We start from the raw sequence: 22,226 nt of genomic DNA, 5'->3' as shown, positions 1-22,226 counted from the left end.
GCTAATTGCTCAGCTTCTGGTCAAGAAAGTGCAAGGTTCCACCAGCCAGCTCTGCTGGCAGCTCCCTCCTTCACTGTATGGCCCTGAGACTTCTCAGACCTTAAACGCTGCCATTACGGAAAAAGTTAATGAGAAGTTAAGAAAGAAGCAATGAGCACTTGCAGTTAAGTCCCCAGACACTGCACAGAGTCTTTCAATCTCGGCCTCAACATGCTTTCTTAGTAAAGCCAGACAAATGAAGAAAAAAACTTCATAAAAATAGGGAGTGGCCATTGCAGCCCGTGTCTACGTTTTACTGTTTATTCCTGATTTAGGAGCTGTGTTATCTTTATATTGCCAGATCCTCAACATAAGTATGCCTCTTCCTCTCTCTCCTGGCACATGTCAAAGAATAAAGTATGCTTAATAATTGGCTAACAATTCAAACAGGTAAAGGTATCATGGGATGCTTTTCTGTGTGGGGCTGTCTGATCACATTTGTAGTTCCATCCTGCATTAAGAAGGGAAGTTTTCCCTTTCCATTTGGCACTGTCTTCCACAATTTATATGTCGTAAAGTGTGAAAGGCAAGCCTATGAGGATTTGGCAGCTTCTCTGAGAAAAAAATGGGATCATCTGTGTAGCAAAAATGAACCAATAGTGTTAGGTGGGCTAGTAAGCCTCACTCAGGCGCTGGCTACAAGCCTCCAGAGCTCTGGCATTCAGCCCAGCCCAACACCCAGTAAAACCTGCCTCTGGCCCTGCAGACCCTGCCGGCAAGGCCATGGCCACAGGACTGTGAGGCAGCCAGCAACCTGCAGTGCTTGCCTAGGCTCAACTGCAGCAGATTCAACGGTCACTTGCTTCGCTTACCTGGCACAGATGTGCTGCTGTGTGTATTTACACATATATAAATGAAGCCCTAGGGTTCGGTAGATGGATCTACGCAGAAAAACTTATGTTTGGAAAGTTGCAGACTGGGGACCTCTTTAGTTAGTGTTTATTAAAATAACAGGCAAGGGACAGTGGAGCTTGTCTGCTAACTCCCTTCTCTGCATTAAATAGCGTGATGTTTGTACCGTGCCTAGTCCTGTGTCCTAGTCCCATTATTCTTTCCACAGCCTCTCTCCCGGAACGTAGGATTTATTAGCACCCATTTTACAAAAGCTTTTGCTGCTCATTACAGAAAAAATAAAATTATGTAGCTGGGAAAAAAATCCACTACCACAAATCTTGATCTAAGACAGTCAGTCATTGTCTGAGTTCCACTGTGAAGCTCTTAGCTGTTCTCACACTCTCCTCCTGTTTTAATTAGATGTTGATCTATTGTCAGCTAACTTCCATCACCTCCAAACTGCTGGAAATGCCAAACATAAATAAAAGCAATACAGCATAAACTAAAAATCAACCAAACCCCATGACTTTATGATTAAATTAATTTCCAGATTTCTGTGCACTGTTCACAACTTACAACCAAGTACTTCTTGCTTACTCAGGCTGTTGAAAGCAGACAGCACAGGACAAATGCAGTAAGAACTGGCACAGGACCTGGGGAAAAAAAATCCCCAACACTCTTCGTGCAGGGATGCCTGTGATGCCACCTTTCCTCTAAGTCTCTGTGAGACACAATAGGAAAGGAACAGCATGACCTCCACATTCAGAAAGACCATCTAAAGAAAGGCTATTTTAAAGTAACAGGTTCTTGGTGCTTTTTTAGCAGGTCTCCAAAACACAGAGCCCATGGCTAGTTAAAAATGTCAAGCTGTAGCATATTTCCCACTTCTAGCCTCCAAAAGAATTTCAACACACAGATCAGTGACTGCTCTTCTCCTACACCCAAATATCACAAAACATTTCTCCTACGCAAGTCAGCAACAGACCATTTTCAGATGCTTCTCCATCTGGGGCATCCAAAGGCATCACCTACCTGCCACAACTCCAGCAACGTACACAAAGCTGATCCTCGCAGCTCCATGCACCATTTCCAGGGGAATCCCAACCAAGAGCTGAAGGACAACATTGAGTCCAAGGTGTTCTATCCTGCGGCAAGGAAAAACAACAGTTGTCCTCTTTTCTAACTCTTTGTCTCCCTTTTCTATGCTTGAGAGAGAGATATCTTGGAAAGGAAATCAAGCGGCACCTGCTTCGTAAAAGTAGATTGTAACACTGGGTTCAGGAACAATGGTTCCTGAAAAAATCAGACTGAGAGCTGTGATGTTTCTTCCCTCCTTGCTGCTTTTTCATTATCTTTTTCATATCACCCAGGTCCCTTCAGCCAAAGACCACATAGCATGTTTGGTTCTTAGTGAAACTTTTTTTTTTCTTTTTTCTTCTTTTTTTTTTTTTCTCTGTTTGTTTGTTTGAAGTTAAATGACTTGTCCAAAAAAGCAGCAAGATGGCAGCAGAGCCTGGAATAGAAGCTAGAACTTGACCTGCCTCTTTCCTCTCCCCTCCTAATGAAACAGCCTTTCCCTGCACATATTACACTGCCATGATGGGGAGAGGATATTAAATCAAGAGCACGGTAAGCCTAGCTGTCCCAAGAGAGCTGCCGTTTCCTTGTGACACGTAATGCCACTTCACTGTTTGTGCTATCTGACCCTCACCCTTTACACTATGCCTACTCCAATATGATCATAGAATCAGAGAATCACATAGGTTGGAAAAGACTTTTGAGATCAAGTCCCACCATAATACCAGCACTCCCAAGGCCACCACTGAACCATGTCCCTAAGCACCACATCTACGTGCATTTTAAATACCTCCAGGGTAGTGAATTCCACCATCTCCCTGGGCAGCCTGTTCCAATGCTTCACCACCCTTTCCATGAAGAAATTTTTCTTAATATCCAATCTAAACCTCCCTAGTGCAACTTGAGGCATTTCTTCTTGTCCTGTTGCTTGTTATCTGGGAGAAGTGACCGACCCCCACCTGTCTACAGCCTCCTTTCAGGTAGTTGAAGAGAGCAATAATGAGGTACCCCCTGAGCCTCCTTTTCTCCAGGCTAAACGCCCCCAGTTCCCTCAGCCGTTCCTCAGAAGACTTGTGCTCCAGACCCTTCCCCAGCTTTGCTGGCCTTTCTCTGAACACGCTCCAGCACCTCAACATCTTTCTTCTAGCAAGGGACCCAAAACTGAACACAGGATTTGAGATGCAGCCTCACCAGTGCCAAGTACAGAGGGATGATCGCTGCCCTGGTCCTGCTGGCCACGCTGTTTCAGATACAAGCCAGGATGCTACTGGCCTTCTTGGCCACCTGGGCACACTGCTGGCCCACGTTCAGCTGGCCATCAACCAGCACCCCCAGGTCCTTTTCCTCCAGGCAGCTGATCATGGTCAGAATGGGAAGCAGAGGGCATTTTTATCTCTGATTAGGTGCCTAGTGAGACACAAGGTGCATTCACTGAAGCTCTTTATTCACTGACCCTTGTTCCCATCAGTCAACAGCAAAACTCCTGAACACGATGGGAAAAGCTGGGCTGAGATTAGACTTGTAGAAAATCTTGCTGTTCACATTGTGCAGGACCACTTCCAACCTAGAGGCGGAGAGTGGGACAGCCAAGATGTACACATTTGATAAAGACTCCGCTGCAGCAGTTTTCTCCTACGCTCAATCAATAGTTTCAAACTCAGTTCTTTGTTGCTCTAATCAACAGTACTTAACAAAACCGTCTCACCACTTTTCAAAGCTTTATACAAATATTTACTCGTGCCTTTGCCATCTGCAGGATCTTCCAGTGAGGTAACAACAGCGCCAGGCCCCTGAACTGTGCTAGTGTCTGACATTTACCCTGGGGTCACAGGGCTGTGACCTTGCTGAATGGCAACTTCACACCGCACCCAGGGGTACACTGTTTTGTGCATGAAGAGCGCCTGAGTCTGCTTGAAAAGCAGGTGGACCTAAACCGCACAGCAGTACCCTTAACACAGAAGGCTAGCATCTTTTGGGGGAAAGCAGCTAATGCACTGAAAATCTACATCCTATTTTACAGAAAAAGGATTGCTTGCAGACAGACACTACCAATCTTTGGTTTATATGCATTTTCCCTGTTTTGGTCTTTGTGTTACCATAGCAATTTCCCATATACATCAGAGAAAAACACTGATGGTGAGATGCAGTAATGACAGAACAGTCTCACAAATAAGAATTTAAAGTTGGACCAGAAAAAACTGCTAGAAATGATACTGCAGGAAACAGTCCTTTCCAGATATCTTAATAGGTTTGTTTCCACTGAATTTCTCTCCAAGGATAAATTTCTCTCCTGTATGAGACGCTCAGCATGCAATTTGTCATCATGGGAAACCACTGCATGTAACTTGAGCGTTATTTTATTACCTTGCTCAAGACTTTTGAAGCCACTGGACATGGGCATATTTTTGTACTTGTTCTGATCCCGCACGTTCACAGAACTTTGGAACAACCAGCAATGGTCAAACCGAGATCACAGAAGAGTCAAAGCTTCCAAGTGCCCTTTTACAGAGGGGAGGAAAGCAGCTTTGGCTGGCACACAGTCAACGTCACGAGGCGGCACCTGACATTTTCACACAAAGCACTGGGTCTTATTTTTCAAAGGAAGCTTTTGTAAGAGCTCAGCAAAGTTTATCCTAGACTCTAAAGTGACTGCTCTGATTCACAGCTGTTCTTAAAAAGACTTTCCAGGAGCAATCCCATTCACTTCTCCTCCCCATCACGCTAAGAGCTTTGAAGGCTCCACAGTCAATAAGCACCCATAAAATACAATTAGCCTTTGCCAGTGCTGAATGCGTCATTCTTGAAATGACAATTTCATTGATTTATTAAAGACTTTCTCCTTCCCCGAGACCCAACAAATGGGACTGAGCGTCAATGCAAGTCATTAGTTATGGCAGTGTTGCAAATGCGTGGGCCCCAAATAATTAACGTCTGCTTTCCATGAAAGCAGAAGGGCAGAATTTACAACTTTGCCTGCCTTTTCAGCCCTTGACAAAGCTTCCTCCATCAGGACCAACACACACTCCATGCATTTTTGGAATCTTTCTAGAGGCACAGCCAGCCAAGCCTTAGCAACTGCTGTCTTCTTGGACACCTTCCGGCTGTCACTTGCTCTTCAAAAAAACCGACTGAGCGCACTAAATTAAGGAGCAGTCCACATTACCATTTTAAAGTCTCAGCTGGAAGCAGGATAACAATAGATCCCATGGCATTGTGTTGGCCTCTCATTTGAAAATGAGAGGAGAATGATGGGCTTCCACTAACAAACCTTATTACCTTTCCAAGATTTATCTGTTCTCCTGATATGAAAAGAGCTTAACACTCAGAAGTTAGCAATAAAGAAACATTTAGCCAAACTCCAGATACTTCAGATAAATCATGGGGTTTATTGCTCCAGCGGGACTCTCCATTGTTTTGAAGGCTATGTAGCTAAAGAACCTGGAATCCATCACAAAAATGATGAGTCTCCTGCACACCACCTTCCCCACTGTTCATCCCTCTGAGCCAGCTGCGGATGTGAAATAAACCTGAGATATTTTTCAGCCAGCAAGTGTGAAGAATGCCAGAGTACTGCCTGCTACAGGAAAGGGTGACCTTGCACAGGTTAGGAAAGCATGTCACAGGTGATACAGGAAGATATTTAAAGGCTGCAAAAATTGTCCTTGTGCAGGTGCTTTTCTTCAAATGTATCCCAAAGCAATCTGTGGTTACGTAAGTGATAAGTAGAACACCACCACCATCAGAAGAAAAACCCACATAAAAATTAGCTAACAGTCAAAATCAAGTGTTTGTTCCTTTTACAAGCCCAGTTTCCCCCATGTCCTCAGTGATGGAAATTTCCAGTTCTCATTTTACGTAACTAGCTTCACATCTAAGCCCAATAGTCTCCATTTGCAGATTGAAACCTATATACAATGAACTTTTTGGAAGGATTTAGCACAGAGTACAGATGCTGCCATGTTCAGCAGTTTCATCTATAAATCTTTTCCTACTCTCCCCTTGGGTGGAGTCTGTTCTTCCCACAGTTTTTATCCAGATATCTGGGGCACATCTTGTGCTTAGGGGCAATCACACGCCAACTTATTCCACGGCAGAGAAGAGACGTCAGTGTATCTTCCATCAGAGATGTGGAAAAAGGAAAAGATCAACTTGATTTTTTTGGCCTTTCATAGAACATTGCCTGATGGTAATATAGGCTTTCTATTTAAGACAAAGGGTCTTTATCCAGTTTCAAACTATAAACTACTGCTAAAAAGCTGGTTGCTGTGATTTTTCAATGACAGAATTAAAGAAAATTGCAATTATCTGCCAGGAATGTGTGAAGATAATGATCTGAGAAACTACTCAGAGGGGGTAGAGTGCTTTGTACAGGGATGAACTTTCTTGTGACACTCACTCATCACCATGGCATCACAAACATCACACAATTAAGTCTCTTTGAGTCTTGGGGGGACTAGTACAGTTAAGCAGCACAGAGTTAGAATCCCCACGCCTTGTATTCTCTTCCCAAGTCTGCTACATACCTCCCATGGGATGAAGGAGGATTCATTTTACTGTGCACCTTCATTTTGCATTTTGCATTAGATGGACCATTCTCTGTCCATCTGGTCAGTCGAGATATTCAACTCTTCAGGAACACTGGTGTTTGTACAATGTGTACAAAATGGGAGTTCAATCTTGACTCAGGCTTCTAGGCATTATCTCAGTCCCTACAGAAGGGACAACGTTACTAAGTGATGACATACCATAGGCACAGGGAATTTAATTGACTTTTCCAACCTCAACTAGGAAGTCTAGCAAGAATACACCATGTAGCTTCTAAATACCAGTCTAGCATCTTTGCAGACTTGTTCTACCACTTGCACAGCTCCTCTAGAGGAGCATTGAGCTTTGATACAGTGAGTTTTAGGAAGCACACACTGGGAAGTGCACAATAAGAAGAAAGTGTGGTCCCAATACTGCTGGGGAGAAGAGCAGCGTCTTTTAAGATCCTTATGTTGCCTCCTCCCTTCAGAGAGCTGCGAAGGTTTCCCCCTCACTGACCAGAACTCCACAACATCTTCAGATTCTTACAAGCAATTTAGAATTGATTTTTAAAAGCTTACTTCTGAGCTAAATCTGTCACTTCATCCTCCTCCTTCTCTCTGGGGAACCTTAATTGGGGGGAATCTCCGCAGCTTGTAAGTACTCACCCTGCATGCATGAATATGTAGGTTAGGTACCTCCAAGCCTGAGCACGGAGCTGAGGATGGTAAAGCAATGTGTTCTTCAGGTATAAGGGGTGGCTGACTTGCAGCACAAACCTGTCTAATACCACTCCGTTGTAAAGAAAAAAGGCAACCTAGAAGAGCAGGGAGAGTCCTTGGTTAGCAATGCTTTCCCTCACTGAAAAGCACTTTGTAGCTCAAAGTCATGGAGAAAAAAAGAGTCAAATGTACAATAATTTTTCTTCCATTTGACAGCTTCACATAGCATTAAAGCTCCCTGTTTTGAGGAACCTGCAACACATTGGTATAAGTCTATATGCAGCTTTCTGTAACAGATCAGCCACTGAGTCAGAGGAACTCAGCACCCTACTGATAGTAAGTACCATATCATATCCTTCTCTGTGCTTATTTGAGCACATTACTCAGCAACTGTGCAAAGATCTCATTTGGGCAACAGATGAACAGGTCAGAATATTTAACCTTTTCCGTCCTTTTTCTCTCCACTCACAGAACAGAGGTAACCATATATGAATTTTTCTTCTAATTCCATTACTTGAATTACCCGTTTCCCTAGACCTGTCCAGATTTTCACTCCTCAAAAAGTTTTGCTAGTTTTCCAAATTCTGTAGTTTCATCTACAAATTGTATCAATGACTAATAACCATGCTTGGAGACAGACAGGATCACAGTCTCCACTTACACACAGACATACAGGTAAGCCAAAATCATTATCAGCTTCATGCTTGTCCTTGTTTGGGTCTAAAGGAGTCCCACTCTAGCCCTCGTTCACGTCCCAGCAAAGCCTTTGGCAGGGTAAGGTGGGTTCCCAGAGAGAGGATAAGGTACTTGCCTCTACAATAGTGATGGTAATCATGAACCAGGGCGGAGGGCAGCAGGTATAGCTGTCGTAGTACCACTTGCGGTCTATCTCTCGTGGCAGGGTTTCATAGGCGACGTGCCGGATCAGCCTCTGCGAAAGGCTCAGCCCCGTTTCCTCCAGCAGCGCCTTGCTGCACAGCCTCCTGTTCCCCTGAAGGATGGCTTGGCGGAAACTATTTGACCTTTTGTTGCTCATCTGGGTAAAAAGAAAAGGAAGAAACCATGAGGACAAAGCAAGGTCTGGCACAACCATCCAGGAAGATTAGTGCCAGTCTGGCAGCACCAGATCCGGGCAGGCAGGAGAACCACCACCAGGCTGGAGCTTTAGGAACCAAGTCTCAGAATGATCACAGGGTGACCTACGTGGGGTGCAAGGAAAACCAGTACCACAGTCTGCTATGATGATGCCCATAAACGAGGTCAGGGCAGAGCTCTGGCAAGGCACAGCAGAGGTGGCTGATGCACCTGGCTGAGCCCTCTGGCCCATTCTCCAGCCTTCCATCCACTGTCTTCCTCACTGGTTATCACGATCCACATTCCCATGTCGTCCTTCCCTCAGCTCCTGCTTTGTCACACTTCCTTGCACCTGCCAGCTCGTGGGGCAGAAAATTTCTTCGATGTAGCAGCAGGTATATTAACAGCATCTAACCCTTGTGTTCTGATCCTTGTTGGCAGGAGCTGGCTCAGGGCAAAGAAAATATCCTTTTATGTAAAACAAAACTGCATGAGGAACAGCAACAAAACAACAAACAAAACCGGTGTACAGGCTGTTCTTAGCTGCTGTAAACTTACGAGAGAAGATAATTTCTTTTAAAACAGCTATCCTCAGAGGGGGCAGGTTTTGAGATAGTGCAGGCTTTGGAGGATACAGATAATGTGTATATACATTACCATCTGACATGCATAGAATTAGCTGTCTATCTTTTTGAACATACACTTTCTCAATTTGGATGCATAATTAAAGCAATTGCACTTGTAAATTAGGCAGATGGAATTTTACACTAAGCCTGCTTGGGGAAAAAAAAAAACAACCAAAAAAAAAAAAAAAGCAAGCAGAAAAAACCCCAAACAACCAGGTCTGAAAGAGCTTGCTCCAAGATTTGGATAATTGCTCATTAGCCCTGATGTCAAACAAACTTACTGCATTAGAGTCACTGTCTGTACTGACTGAATCTTTGGCAGGAAGGCATAAAAGGCTAACTATGCATAAAGACCGCTGCAGGGGGGGCATTTTACAGTAAAAGGCAGCAAAGCAAAAGTGACAGCCTGGTCCTTCCTCTGAAGGAACCGCTAACTGATCTCAGAAACCACCGGCATCTTCAGTCTCCCGGAACCAAGTAAGAGATGACAGTCAACAGTGTTGGCTTCCAGTTGTGTTGGATCACACTGGTTTCGGCTGATATCCCAAAGACAGCAAAGCCCAGAGCTTGTGCGCTCAGTGCCCAGGCAGCCGAGTAATTGTTCCAAGCTGGACCAAGCTGCTTAAAACACAGTAATCACTGCAGGGAGCCACCTCCTATTAATCACTGGAGGAAAGCGAAGGGGCCATCTGAGGTGATGGCACTGCAACCCATTCTCCCAGCAGCTGCCCATTCCTCCTTAGCCTTCCCTTTGCAGCCTGTCTCTCTGATGCAGAAATTCACTGACATGAGCAACAGTGACAGGCGATTGATCCATTTCAGGTTTTTTAGAACTGGCAAAAAATTTGTTGCCATTCTTTTTGAGTTGTTTTAGTAAGAAACGGGTCTACCCTAAAATCTCTCTCTCCTTTCTTGGTATTTCTCCTTTGCTGTCTCTTTCATTCACTCATTCATAAAACATTTGTAATAGAACACCTCTGGCAAAAGAAGCAGAAAAGGCAAAGAAGAAGAAAAAAAAAATTTCTTCCAGTTTTCTCAAGTCTATCATCCACAAGCTTTTAGATAAAGCAAGGGAAGATGAGGGGAAAAAAATCATTGGTGATCTTCTGCTGCATTAAGAAATCCTGCTTATATTGAAAGACAGTATTTTCATAGAGGAACATCCACTGGTGTAAGGCTTTCCTTAGCATTTCTGAGATGCTTTTTGGTAGGTGACAGACATACCTCTGTTTCAAAAGGTAGCTTTAGCCACCTAATGACCTCACTTTGTCCACAGAAGAAAACTTTGTTCCAGGCTTGTTTAGAGCAGCCTGTCAGAGATGTACTGTATGTTCTCCTTCACAGAGTTCATCCTGTTCTCTCCTCTCTGGCTTTGCTCCTCTTGTGGACAAGAATAAATCCAGACTGAAACCATAAATTTGCCTGCTACATATGAAGATACTGGACAGCTGACTGAAGCTGCCGATAAGCTTATTCTAATTAGTGATACATGTGATTTTCCTGCCTACCACAAAACAGTGGAAAATACAATCGTTTCCAGAGTCAGAGAAAACCATCATTGTAGTTCAGCATCAAGTGCTGACCACCCTCAGAAGATGATCACCTCATCGCTGCAGAGATGGGCGAAAGAGATGGGCAGGAAACTCCAAAGGCTGCCGACATTCATGTCTGTGCTAGGCTCATAACAGAAATTTCCTTGCATTTTTTCGGCAGAGGATCCTAATGCAGGCACCACTGAACCCGCCTGTTATTGCTGAGCATTGCAAAAAGGATCTGGCTCAGTTCAATCACCCGAATTCAGCACAGCCCCACCAGTCCAGTGCCTGCTCTGCATTACTGCTAATGCTGCCCAAAGAGCCCAAATAACACCCAGGGCAGTGCAAATTCATCAGCATGATGTTTCTGAAGGCGTTCCTCAACAGACTAAAAACAAAACAGAAGGGAAAGGTTGTCTTAGTTTTATTAAGAGTGGGATATTGCAGCATCACTGTGGAAGCTGCACCTCAGATGAACAAAGTGTCTGGCTCTCCTGGGGAGGTGGGAAGCTGGACCTCACAACACTAAGTGATTTGCCCAAGGCCATACACTAGAGTTAGAAGAATCTAAGTTGCACAATTTCTCTTATCACTAGGCTGCACTGCTTTCAAGTCCTTCTGTTCAGCAGAAAGCTCTGCCTTCCTCCTCCAACAGAGAAAAATCAACCACAGGATCTTCCACACCCCACATAGAGGCTAAAATGGAAACTCATGACAATGTGAGTTCCTCCAAGGAATGATGAAAAACAGTCACAGCTTTGTTCTCTCAACTACCTGTTCTCACACCCCATTATTTTTACAAGGTGTTCCATTTTGGTTGTTTCTGGCCACACCTGGATGATAAAATGCCAAGAGTTATTTAAACTGGTAATGATAGGAAAGCAGTAAATGTTGATATCACAAGAGCAAGGGGAGCCTTTGAGCAAAACGCTGATAGCTCTCCTGGAGCACATGTGACTGCTGGAGAAAGACATCCTATGCCTCAACACACAGAAGATTCTTTCTACACAGTGGAAGGCATTGCCCATTGTTAGCCTCTCTGACCAACAGGTGTGGATTTATCACATCAACCACACCTGTAAGTAGCAAGCACAGCCTCCTCCTCCTCCTAGTTGATTTTTGGTAGACCTCCCCAGAATCTGAGAGGTATGCACAGAAAAACATAAAAACGGATTAAGAGTTTCCAGAGTATGTAAATACAAACAAAAGCAAATGCCTGAGAAACCATTTATAGCTAACTCAGATATCAGATCATGAGATCAAAGTGTTCAGAGGTGGAAATTACCTCTGAATTCAGCTTCTTAGGTGGCTGGAATCCTGTCTTAGGAAAAAGGATCTACTGGGTATTCAATTTCATCAGCTCTTAGCAAAAAGACAAGAAAACTGCCTGCAAATTAAATGCAGCATGTTGTGAACTGTTGCAGTCTTGCAGAACATATGGAGATATCCAGCACCAAGTGTTTTCTTCCCAGATTGTGACAAACCAGCAGATTCCTTGGAAGGAATATCCCCTGCATCCACCAACAGCAGTAGGTGCTGTGTCAATGGGAGCCAGACTTCAATTTACCCAGAAAATTAAAAGCTTTTGGTACCCGTAATTACAACTGTAACTCTTCAGAGCTCTTTCCACTAACTAAACCTCCTGTCATCTCAGGCAGGGACATCAAAATATTTGTCAGGCCTCCTTCAGAGCAGAGGGTATGGAAAGAAGGCCCAGGTTCCCTCTAAATGCTTTAGTTTTGGCATGGTTTTACCCCCAGGTGGGGCAGGGACACACAGTGCTAGGAGCATACCACTACCCACCAAGATGTGGATGGTTGGATGTACTGAGCACCTGTTAAAATTAGGCCTCTCAGTAAGAAGACCTCCTGCTGGTCCCCACCTGCAGTCATTGCCCATCACACCAACGGGGAAATGATCTCCAAAGAGGCAGCACAGCTGACTGCCAGGGCTCAAGCAAACACAGCAGTCCTGGGCCTAGTCACCCAACTCCACAGCCTTTGGATCATGCTGTTAATCTCAAACTAGGAGGTGATGGGCATCAGGAGAGACAGAGGATTAAGCCACTACTGCTGCTCTCACCAACTCTTGATGAGAAGCCTATTTTGTTCCCCACACCAACTCTGGAAGACTCGCGTCTTCCCAAACAGAAAGTCTTGCATATGGTCACAATTTGCTAACTTGATTTTGGAATTACATAATATTGGTATTTATGAGCCAAGTATTTAATCATCAGCCAAAAGAACACTGGAGCCATTGTGGGCCTGCACATTATTACAGCTCCAGAAGCTAAGGGCAACCTATCCCACTTCATGCAATTGATCTGGGTCTTCTTTAATGAGCATGATATTAAAGCTGCAGGCAGATGGGTAAAGCAAACAGTATGTGCAGAGTGAAGGCAGCAGTGGGGAACAACACATTCCCTTAGTCCTTCATGCCTGCAGAAAGTTACTGTGTAGAGAGAAAGAAATTTCCCTTGCAAAACAGCCAAGCTGACATGACTGGTAACCATGCACTGCCACCTCTGCCCTTTGGTATTACCATACCAAAACAAAACAAGGCTTAGAGCTACAGCTCTGCTCAAAGGATGGGTTTGATGCATCTGCCAGAAAGGAAAATTCTTTCCTACTTAGACATGAACCTGTCTTCAACATTGAAAATGTCAAAATTTAGGATAAGAGTCCTTACTGTCTAGCGTGGGACAGTGCCAAACCTTGGTAAGGTACAAAGCCCTGCCTTTTTTCAGCATGTGTGCCAACCTAGGACTGGTCTCAGATAATCTGCAGCTTGCAATGGAAACTGTCCATTCCCACCAGCACACCAATTTCTTTGTGTTTCTTGGCTACCTGCACTACTGTTGCTGCCTGAGACAATCAATAGCCAAGTCATGTAGCATTTCCCCATCTCCAGTTTCATAGCTTGTGTGGGGCACAGCACCCTTTTTATGGTTTTTATTCAGCCTCACTCAGGAGGTTTTGAAAAACATGGATTTCTGCCCGTTACGTATTGGCATCTCTGAGGCTGGTCTACGGCTATTTTTAAACACATACAACACTGTGACAGGCCATGCATTCAGCTCTCCAGCTCTGATCCTCCAAGACACAGAACACTAAATCAGAAGTTAACACAAGCTTTTTAAAAGCCTCTGTCAGCTCCAGTTTTATAACCCACTTTACTTACAAATGCAGCCTCTCCAATCAATTTTGCTTTCAACATTCACATTTATTTCCTTCCCTCACTCTGCACTTTTACAAAATGCTAATGTGGGTAAAGACAGCTTCTCCCAAAACGCATAGCTCAGCATCAAGTTCATCTGTCACAGATGTTCACATTCTTTGAGCCAACCTGGTAGCCCTTTTCCAAACAGTATCAAATGGAAAAAAAAGCAAATATCAACATCCTGCTTTGCTCTGACAAAGCAGTGGTTTGCTGTGGGGATTCAAGAAAAGTTAAAGGCAGGAGAGACCGAGTATTCCCTGCTCAAGGTTTTGTCTGGACTCCTATTAAATGTGCCAGGCTTTGACTTTCCAGCACTTCCATTAGCAAAGGTAAATCACATTCAGATTTCAAGGTTAATTGCAATAACTCTGCTTGCAGGACAAGACTAACATTGTGGTTCAAATAACATTGTGTCAAAGCACAGCACGTTTGAAACTTCAAAACCCCAGCACCTGTTCCATCTTTCGTTGGTGCTGGGAAGGATTCCACAACTTGAAATGCATCCATATTTAATTTTCTGAAGCAAAAATTTTTGAAGATATCTTTATAACATTTACCACTCATGTATTTTAGATACATACACAATTAAAACATTTAACCTGACATTGTGCTTCTCAAGTTTCAACTCTACATGATTGTACAGGATGGAAACTTATATGCTAAGTTCCACTTTAATCAGCATAATAATTATTTGCTAGACTAGTTCCTTTGGAAGAAAGTTCTCTCTGCTGCTGCTATGTATAGCCAGTATCTAATGGACTCAGATCAATGTACAAGCTGAACACACTCCAAAAGCAGCTCTTGCATCCCAGTTATTAAATTTCAAGATACTCACCTGGCCCTCTGATGGCTTTTTTCCCCCCTCAGGAGATGCACGTGGCTCTTGGAACATCAAAAATCACCAGTTCTCTCCAAAATGGGAAGGAAAACAACATGAAAGTAGTGTGAGGCACATTTGTCAGGAAGGGTATCCAGCTCTTGGAAATGCTCCCTGGAGTAAGAACTTTGTACCTCAGTGAGGGCTTTAATACACTGAGAGGTAAGAGATGGGTAAGTACATAATCACATGACCACTCTCATCTATCATTTGAGAAAGTTTCCTCCTCATTCATAATAGCATAATATTAGATCAAATACTGAAGTAAGACATTTTCAAACATTTCTTAAATTAAAGACTTATGATTATACCTCTGAATAAAGGCCAGGAAGAAAGCTCAGGAATCCTATACTTTCAGCCAAGACAGTGAATCAAGGACAAAAGGAGGACTTAAAGGGGTGTCCCACTGGATGCTGAAGGACGTCCCAGAGGACTCCAGAGGGGAGTCCTCTTGATGTTTGGCAGAGGATCTGACCTGGTTCAAAAGCACAGCTAATTGGAAGCACACAGGGGAAGAAATTGAGCTACAAAGCCTGGAGCTTGGCCTGCAACAAACCTTTCCAGATTAGCAACAGTGAGAACAAAATGACAAATGCCAGACAAAATCACTAGAACTGAGGTCCTGGGTTATTCTGTAATAGCCTTTTAAGCTTAAAACGCTCCCTAGAAAGTAAACAAGGATTTAGCAGGAAGAGGGGATATTCATTGTCTTGCCTTGGGATTCCCCTGAGAATTGGAGATTTAAGCTTTATCACTTACCTTCCCAGTGACTCGGGTAATAAAGAATTATATAAAGTTCCTGCAAAGCCTTGCTCACCTAAGCGTTCTATGCAGGCTGTCAGCTGGTTCAGTAAAGGACACACAAAGACACTGGAAGTGGAATTTATAGCTACTTTATGACTGTGCTATGAAGTACTTCTAAGTACCATTAAAAAAACCCTCAAACAAACCATGGTTTAAAGGGCCTCTCTCACCTACCACCCCCCACCCCCCACAAGAATACAGTATGTAACTTCCTAAAAGCTCACCTCCACAAAGATAACAGAGCCATCCTGGTGCTGTCACATACACGCTCACAAGGCCAAAAGATAAAATTCAATGTTTTCTCTACAAAAAAGTTACCCTTCCTCCTAGCTACAGCTCTTCTTTCACTGTTTCCCCTCATTTCAGTTCAAGCCAGGTTGGAGGTATCATAAGTAAAAATGTAACCATTGCAAGCACTGAAAGGGCAAAGGCAAGAGTTACTCACCTTTCAAAGCAAAAAGGATGGCCATGAAAAAAAAATCTATGGGCACACACAGTGTCCCCACAAGGGAGCACAACGAAGCCTTGCTTTTATCACTGAAGTGGCTAATAAGAATAAATGGCTTCCAGCCACGCATTATTGAAAAATGTCTTAAGAAAAACATAAGCAGCTTTTGAAACCTTAGAAAGCAATGGAAAAACAGGCTGGAGCTAGAGCAAGAGGGCATAGGGAGCTAACGGAACAGCAGGAAGGGTTCATCACCTTGCAGAACTGGTCCTTCTGACATGGCTGACTATTGCCTACTAAATCCTGTGCCCAGCTGGAGGTATGTCCCACCTCTGCTCTGTTAAGATAGAACAACACGTTGGAGAGTTTGGTGAAAGTCCTTTCACAGACCCAGACAATGTGAACTTTTCTTGTGGTAACTACTGATCCGGAGGGTGTGCTTGCTTTCTCTGATACCTCTGCAAAAGTAAAACCCTTAAGTCAGAGAAGGTGCTTTAATGCCCCTTTTATGGCATAAGTGGCCAGCAGGAAATCTGCAAAACAATTGCAAAATACATATGACTGAAAAAACACCAAAAACAAAAGGAAAAAAAACCCACATTCTCACAGATGGAAGAGCCTGGCAGCCTCCAAGACAACATGTATTTTAATGGCTACCAGCCCACGTGCTGTACCTTTCACAAAGCAAAGTACTGTGGAGCCCAGAGAGAAAACTGCCATCCTGCTATGGAACATGGCTGCTAATTCCTAGTTGCATAGGTCAGTTTAAAATCTCATTAAATTCCATTGGCTCTTTAAAGAAAAAGAGCTAAAAAACCTCACCACCTACTTCCTATTACAGTTGATAGGCTGAAACAGCCTCAAGTGAACCCGATTTAATGACACCACCAATGGCATTTTAGAGGTTTTGTCCTTACCAAATTTCAAATAAGTTGTCCAGAAGGCAAAGTTCCCAACACAACTTCATTAAATCAAAGCATGCTAATTCTACACCCACAGGGCTTCAACTCAGGGCTGTGCAAAGGCATCAGCTTGTTTTAAGCACATGCTTAAGTTTAATCATTCTTAAATTGAGTGCATCTTTAAGTATGTTTCTATACAGCATTACAGACTCTTACAAGTCTACAAAAGTGTTAAAACTAGAGGGGAAATCCATTATTTTGCTATATTTTTTCTACAGAATAAGCCACACAGTAAGTTCCCATACACAGATGAAGCTGTAAAGCACAAGTCAAAGCCTCCATTGAACCAGGTCATTTCCCACTTAAAACATTACAAGGACCCATTTTGGACTCTGTTTTTCGTTTTGGATTGTGACACAGTCCCAAAGTATTTTATCACATCAGCCAGTCCTGCTCTCTCTTCAAACACCTACACAGATCACCCTGCCCAGGACAGGATCTAGCATCTGAGTCTTAACCTGTGTATTTCCACAGCATCCACAAGCATAGACAGACCATAAGACTCTGAGTAGTCACTATATTTTATCTTGCTTTTATGACTCCAACAATATTTTTACATAATGACTTCGAACATCCAGCTCGACAGCATATAGCACAATGTTAGCCTTCCACCAACAGCTAATCATGTTCCAGACTCTTACATGAAGAAACTAATGGAAAGATACCTTCCTCTCACCTTCTCTGATGGCCAACAGATCTGTTTATCAGTCACTCATGAGGAGGAAGAGTAGAGGCTGCAGATTTCTTAGCCTGCATCTGCAGTTTTGTTCCTTTACTTGAAGAGGCAGGATTTGCACTCTGGCAGCACACTGAGAAAGCCAGAGAGGAAATCACAAAAACTAAAGGAAATATTTCTCTGGAGGGTAAAGTGTGCTGGCGCCAGCAAAGTTTGGATTAGGGTGACCCGATTATTGTTACACACTGCTTAAAAAAACACGTGGTGTTCAGTGAAAATGATGTAGAATTAGTCTGTCCCTAAGAAGCCAGCAAGGCCAGAGAAAGCAAGGTGGGTGTTAACTCTTCATCAGGAAAACAAAGGCTGTGCATTTAATTAGCTAATACATTTTGTTCACTACTGAGATGCTGCATCAACTTCAAGTTACTACAAAGCTACAGCTAAACATTTCTGTTGGAAGCAGTAGTGTTTTGTTTTTCCCAAGTCACATGAAGTCTGTCTCAGAGCTTACTAATTCCTCCCAAACATACTGAAATACCGTTACCTTCGGGGAGCAGCATCTGTCCTCAGCTCTCCTAAAAGACACAACTCCTCAAGAAAATGCTCATCAGAAAACTGGTTCCCCAGCACCTGGCTCTTCTTCCACTGGAGAACTGCCATTGACTTTACCAAAACTGTGAACCCCAAAAGAGATGCAACTCTTACCTCCTTCTCTCTGCTGGAGAAACAGACCCATGAGGCATAGACAGGCTTCCACAAGTTTCACAATGAGTCTTCTGCAAAGCCAGGAACGAAACTTAGGTCCACCTGACTTCCAATCCTGCCCTTTGAATGTGAAATCCATAGCAGGGGCAGAGAGACCTTCAGTGTGCACTAGGGGCACCTCCCAGGATAGTGCCAGTGTTGGAATGGGGGGCAGCCACCCTCCCTTCCCCTCAGGTCCTCCTGCCCCATGCTGGCAGGACCAATATGGACCACACTGAATGCACTGAGGTCAGCTTTTACCACACATTTGGTTCAGAAGTGATCTGTAGAGTTGCACTGGCAGAGAAATTTCTTGGGCTGCAGAATGGATTTTGCTTCAGTGCCAGTATAACCTGTGATTTACTTTTCTGGCAAAAGCTGCTTTATTAAACATGAGGTTCTGTAAAACTTTTCCTTGCCCAGAGCAAGGCTAGGAGTTACCTACCTGATTTTCATAGCAAGAGAATATAAGCTACCTCCACAGCCTGAACTGGCTCCATATTGCCCTTCCATCAAGCAACGTAATGTCTCAGAAGCTTGATTGTACCCCCTTGCCTCTGCTCACGTGTCCAAAGAGAAGCACATCAAGAATGTGAGGAGGTGGTAAAGCCACAGTCTAGCTTGTCCAAAGCAATAATCCACATTCTCAGGCAGATAATACAAGGAAGGTTTAGCCAGAGAATAAGAGACTGAGTCTCTCCAGGGCATTACTGGTCTGCTCTTTAGCCCTGTTACAGTTCATGGGATATTATGCGAAGTAGTTCAGGACTGCCAGCAGCAGCTGCTGTTCAGCAAGGATCCTGGCAAATAACATCTCAACTATGATTACCTCCTGGCTTGTCTCCTCTCTAAAAGTAGCAAAGTTAGTTAAACAGCTTTGTTCATTATCTCCTCCTGTGGCCTATGCTGTTCATAGCCGGAATTTTCACTGTGCATTTTTAGCATCTCTCTTCACAATGTGGAAAAGCAACCAGGCAACAGAAATTCACAACACTTCTCCACCTGTACAGGAAACACTTTTGTTATTCTGCGCTGTCTCAGACACAGGATAAAAAATCCCACCTGAAACTGCTTTCTACCACTCTTGCAAGCCCTAGCATAGAAACAGAAATGGGTATGAATGCAGCATTGTGTTTTAGAACTACATGAGATGAATCTCATACATACAGAGGAGATATAATTCCCAATGAGTTGCCTATCTGATATTTTTCAGCCCTTTCCATCTGCAGATCATACCAGGAATCTACAGCTTCCCTGAATTTATTCATCACTGAAATTATTTATGGAGTGATTTCTAGGGTCTATTCTCATCCCATAAAACTTTCAGTTTCAGAAGTTTAAGTTGCTTTGCCAAGTTGAGAGTTGAGAACAGGCATATGTTTTGTGTGGGTCTCCTTATTAAGGTGAGAAGTCCTAGAATTACATTTTTCGTGCATCTAGAAGCTCATAACACCCTTTGGACATCAGAGGGTAACAAGCTTTGCTCAATAGCAGTTCTTTACTTGGGGATCACAGTGTGTGAGAGAGCAGGCAGAGTTCTTGGTGATCGTAATGATGTTGGAGCGTATGGGTGCGAGCATTTTTTATAGCCCTCTCTGGGACATACAATGCCCTGGAGGAAACAGTGTCAACACTATTGCTCTGTGAGGTTTATGGTCTGTATTGCCTTCTGGAAGTAATAATTTCATGGAGTTACAGCTGCTTCTGCGGTCACTAATAGCACCTCTCTGCATTAGACTCTAGTAAGTATCCAAGCACCTTGCAGAATAAGCAGCATCACATTCTGTCACACTTCCAGAGAACCCAGCAAAGATCAAGGGTTAAACAAGGCTGAAAAAGAAGACCCTTTCTGCTTGATTTTTATCAACATTAGCAAAGTTGAGAGAAAAAACAGAGAGGGTATCATATGCCAGGAATTGACCATTGAAGACAGAGTTCTCTTGATGCCCAGGGGTTAAACCCTACTTCCTGCTGCGTTCTGTGAAAAAGCACATGCTTGTACTGGTTTGGCTGGAATAGAGTTAATGTTTTTCATAGTAGCTGGAGCAAGCAGCTCATCAGCTCCTTCCATCCCTATGCTCGGAAACAAACCAAATGAGCTGCTTGTGACACACACACACACAGAGGAGTCTCCTTCCTTCCACACATCTGCTTTGACAACTTCACTGTACTGCATCTTTGATACCCAGCCCTGCTCCTCCCCTCAAGGCCTCTTGCGTGGCCACAGCTTCATCAATGCAATTTTATCTCTTGCTCAAAGTTTCAGTATCTTGGACACATTTGGGAGGCCATGAGATTCTCTGATCATGTCAGAATACTCGTTTATGAATACTGATGGGGAAAAGGAAAACCACACACACAGCCATGCTTGTAAAACCTCTGTAGATCTAGTAAAAGGTTAGCCTTTCCCTTTCCCACATCCAGCACCATCATTTTTGGGAGCAGATCAATTCTTGCTAAGCTACTGAAACAAATTAACCTGAGCAAAAAGCAAAGACAGCTGATGATTACCAGGCACAAGCATGCACTTAAACACCACCACACATGGTTTCCAAGACTGACAGCTATAAAGTGAAGGAAATAACGAATTTCACAGTGATTCTTTGTCAACTGTGCTGTTTCTTTCCATCAGGAAGTTCAAAAGGCAGGTTTGGGAGGAGGAAACTAGGGAAAAGAGAAGGTGCCCTAAAAAGTTTGGATGTTGAAAATCAATAGCAACTAGAGGAGGAGTGAGAAGACAGATGCCACTTTTAAGTAGTTTAACGTTCTGGCATTTACATTGCCTATTGATTAGAAAGCGCAAAAAAATGCAGATCAGGATAGAGAGACTGATGACAGAAAAATCAATGGCTTCTTTACAGGAATCATTCAACAGTAGTGAAGGAAATTTGCCATTTTGCAGATATCACATCAGGTGGGTGTGAGCTGGTGTGATCTACTCCCAAAGGAGGAGAATGTCCAAGCCTTTCACCTTGCACCTGCCTCTCATTAGCTTGTTCTGCTCCTGAGCTCAGTGGAGCAAGGAGAGAGGAAAAAGTCCAGTTCTATTCCTGAGCCTGTTGCCAATGTGCTGGCTGGCCCTAGGTCATCATTTCTGTAAAAGAAATTAGATGATACCCCTTCGTGCTACCTAACTGTTGTGCAGCTCAATCAGTTAATGCTTGCATGGTACTTTGAATACACCAAACTGTAGAACAAGCAGCCTTACCATAAATACACAGCTGATCACAGAGTACCACTGGCCATACCGTTCATTAAGTTGGAGCTGAGGAAAACCTCACACCCACTGTGATCTATTTAATAGTTGCTACATCTGTTTTTCTGTGTACCTAAATACATGCAAAGGGCTAAATACAGCAGATCTATGTCATTGCATCATAATAATTTCACCTTCACATCGCCCACGGTCTGACTGAAGCTGTGACCTGGATCCTTGACAGCTGTGCCATTACCATACTTTTTTGGTTAATGTGAAGACAGGAGAAATAGAAGACACTTTCTTTCTAAACCAAGAACACATGGATGAGTGACCATGACAAATGGAGGGATCAGATCCCCATGTTGACTGCAGGAATACAACAGAGATGCAAATGATTATACTCTGCATCAAGAACACATCCAGCTTTCCAGCAAAACCTTAGAGATGTCGCTGACTTTCATTACTTACTGACTTTGTCACTTAGGTTTCTCTTACTGCTGCACTCAATCTGCTGGGACTCAGGTGTGGAATGATAGAGCAAGAACAGGATAAAGCCCCTGGAATGGCCACTATTCAAGATACCTATCCTGCAAATATTTCTAGGCCACCCTGGGCATCTAACAACACATGTCTACATCTGTGTTGACTCATCAAACTGCCTTGACAAGAAATGGAGAGATCCCTCCACTAACTGACTCATTAGTATAAAGAAGCATCCAGATCATTACTCGCAGTCAGAGACATCTCACCTGGGATAAAATGAACATGACCTAGAAACACTTTATCCCTGTTTCTGTTGATGCCTACAGCAGTGCAATATGACTCTACTCAGCAAGTCAACACAACGTTATCTATATATTTTCGTC

The 22,226-nt window shown here is 43.5% G+C and overlaps 1 protein-coding gene across 1 annotated transcript in view; it reads right to left on the bottom strand.

The window, feature by feature from the left end:
• The window catches only part of RHBDL3 (rhomboid like 3), a 73,106-nt gene that overhangs the window by 12,762 nt on the left and 38,118 nt on the right, over nt 1-22,226 (bottom strand). The window contains exons 5-7 of the mRNA XM_055726878.1: nt 8,008-8,232; nt 7,143-7,291; nt 1,906-2,018 (exon numbers count right to left, since the gene is read on the bottom strand). Of these exons, the coding sequence (XP_055582853.1) occupies nt 1,906-2,018; nt 7,143-7,291; nt 8,008-8,232 (487 nt within the window). The remainder of the gene's footprint in view (nt 1-1,905; nt 2,019-7,142; nt 7,292-8,007; nt 8,233-22,226) is intronic.

Source organism: Falco cherrug, chromosome 1 (genome assembly GCF_023634085.1).
Source record: "Falco cherrug isolate bFalChe1 chromosome 1, bFalChe1.pri, whole genome shotgun sequence".
Lineage (NCBI taxonomy): Eukaryota > Metazoa > Chordata > Aves > Falconiformes > Falconidae > Falco > Falco cherrug.
Note: the sequence above shows the minus strand (reverse complement) of the source record. Positions and strands in the feature narration are given on the sequence as shown.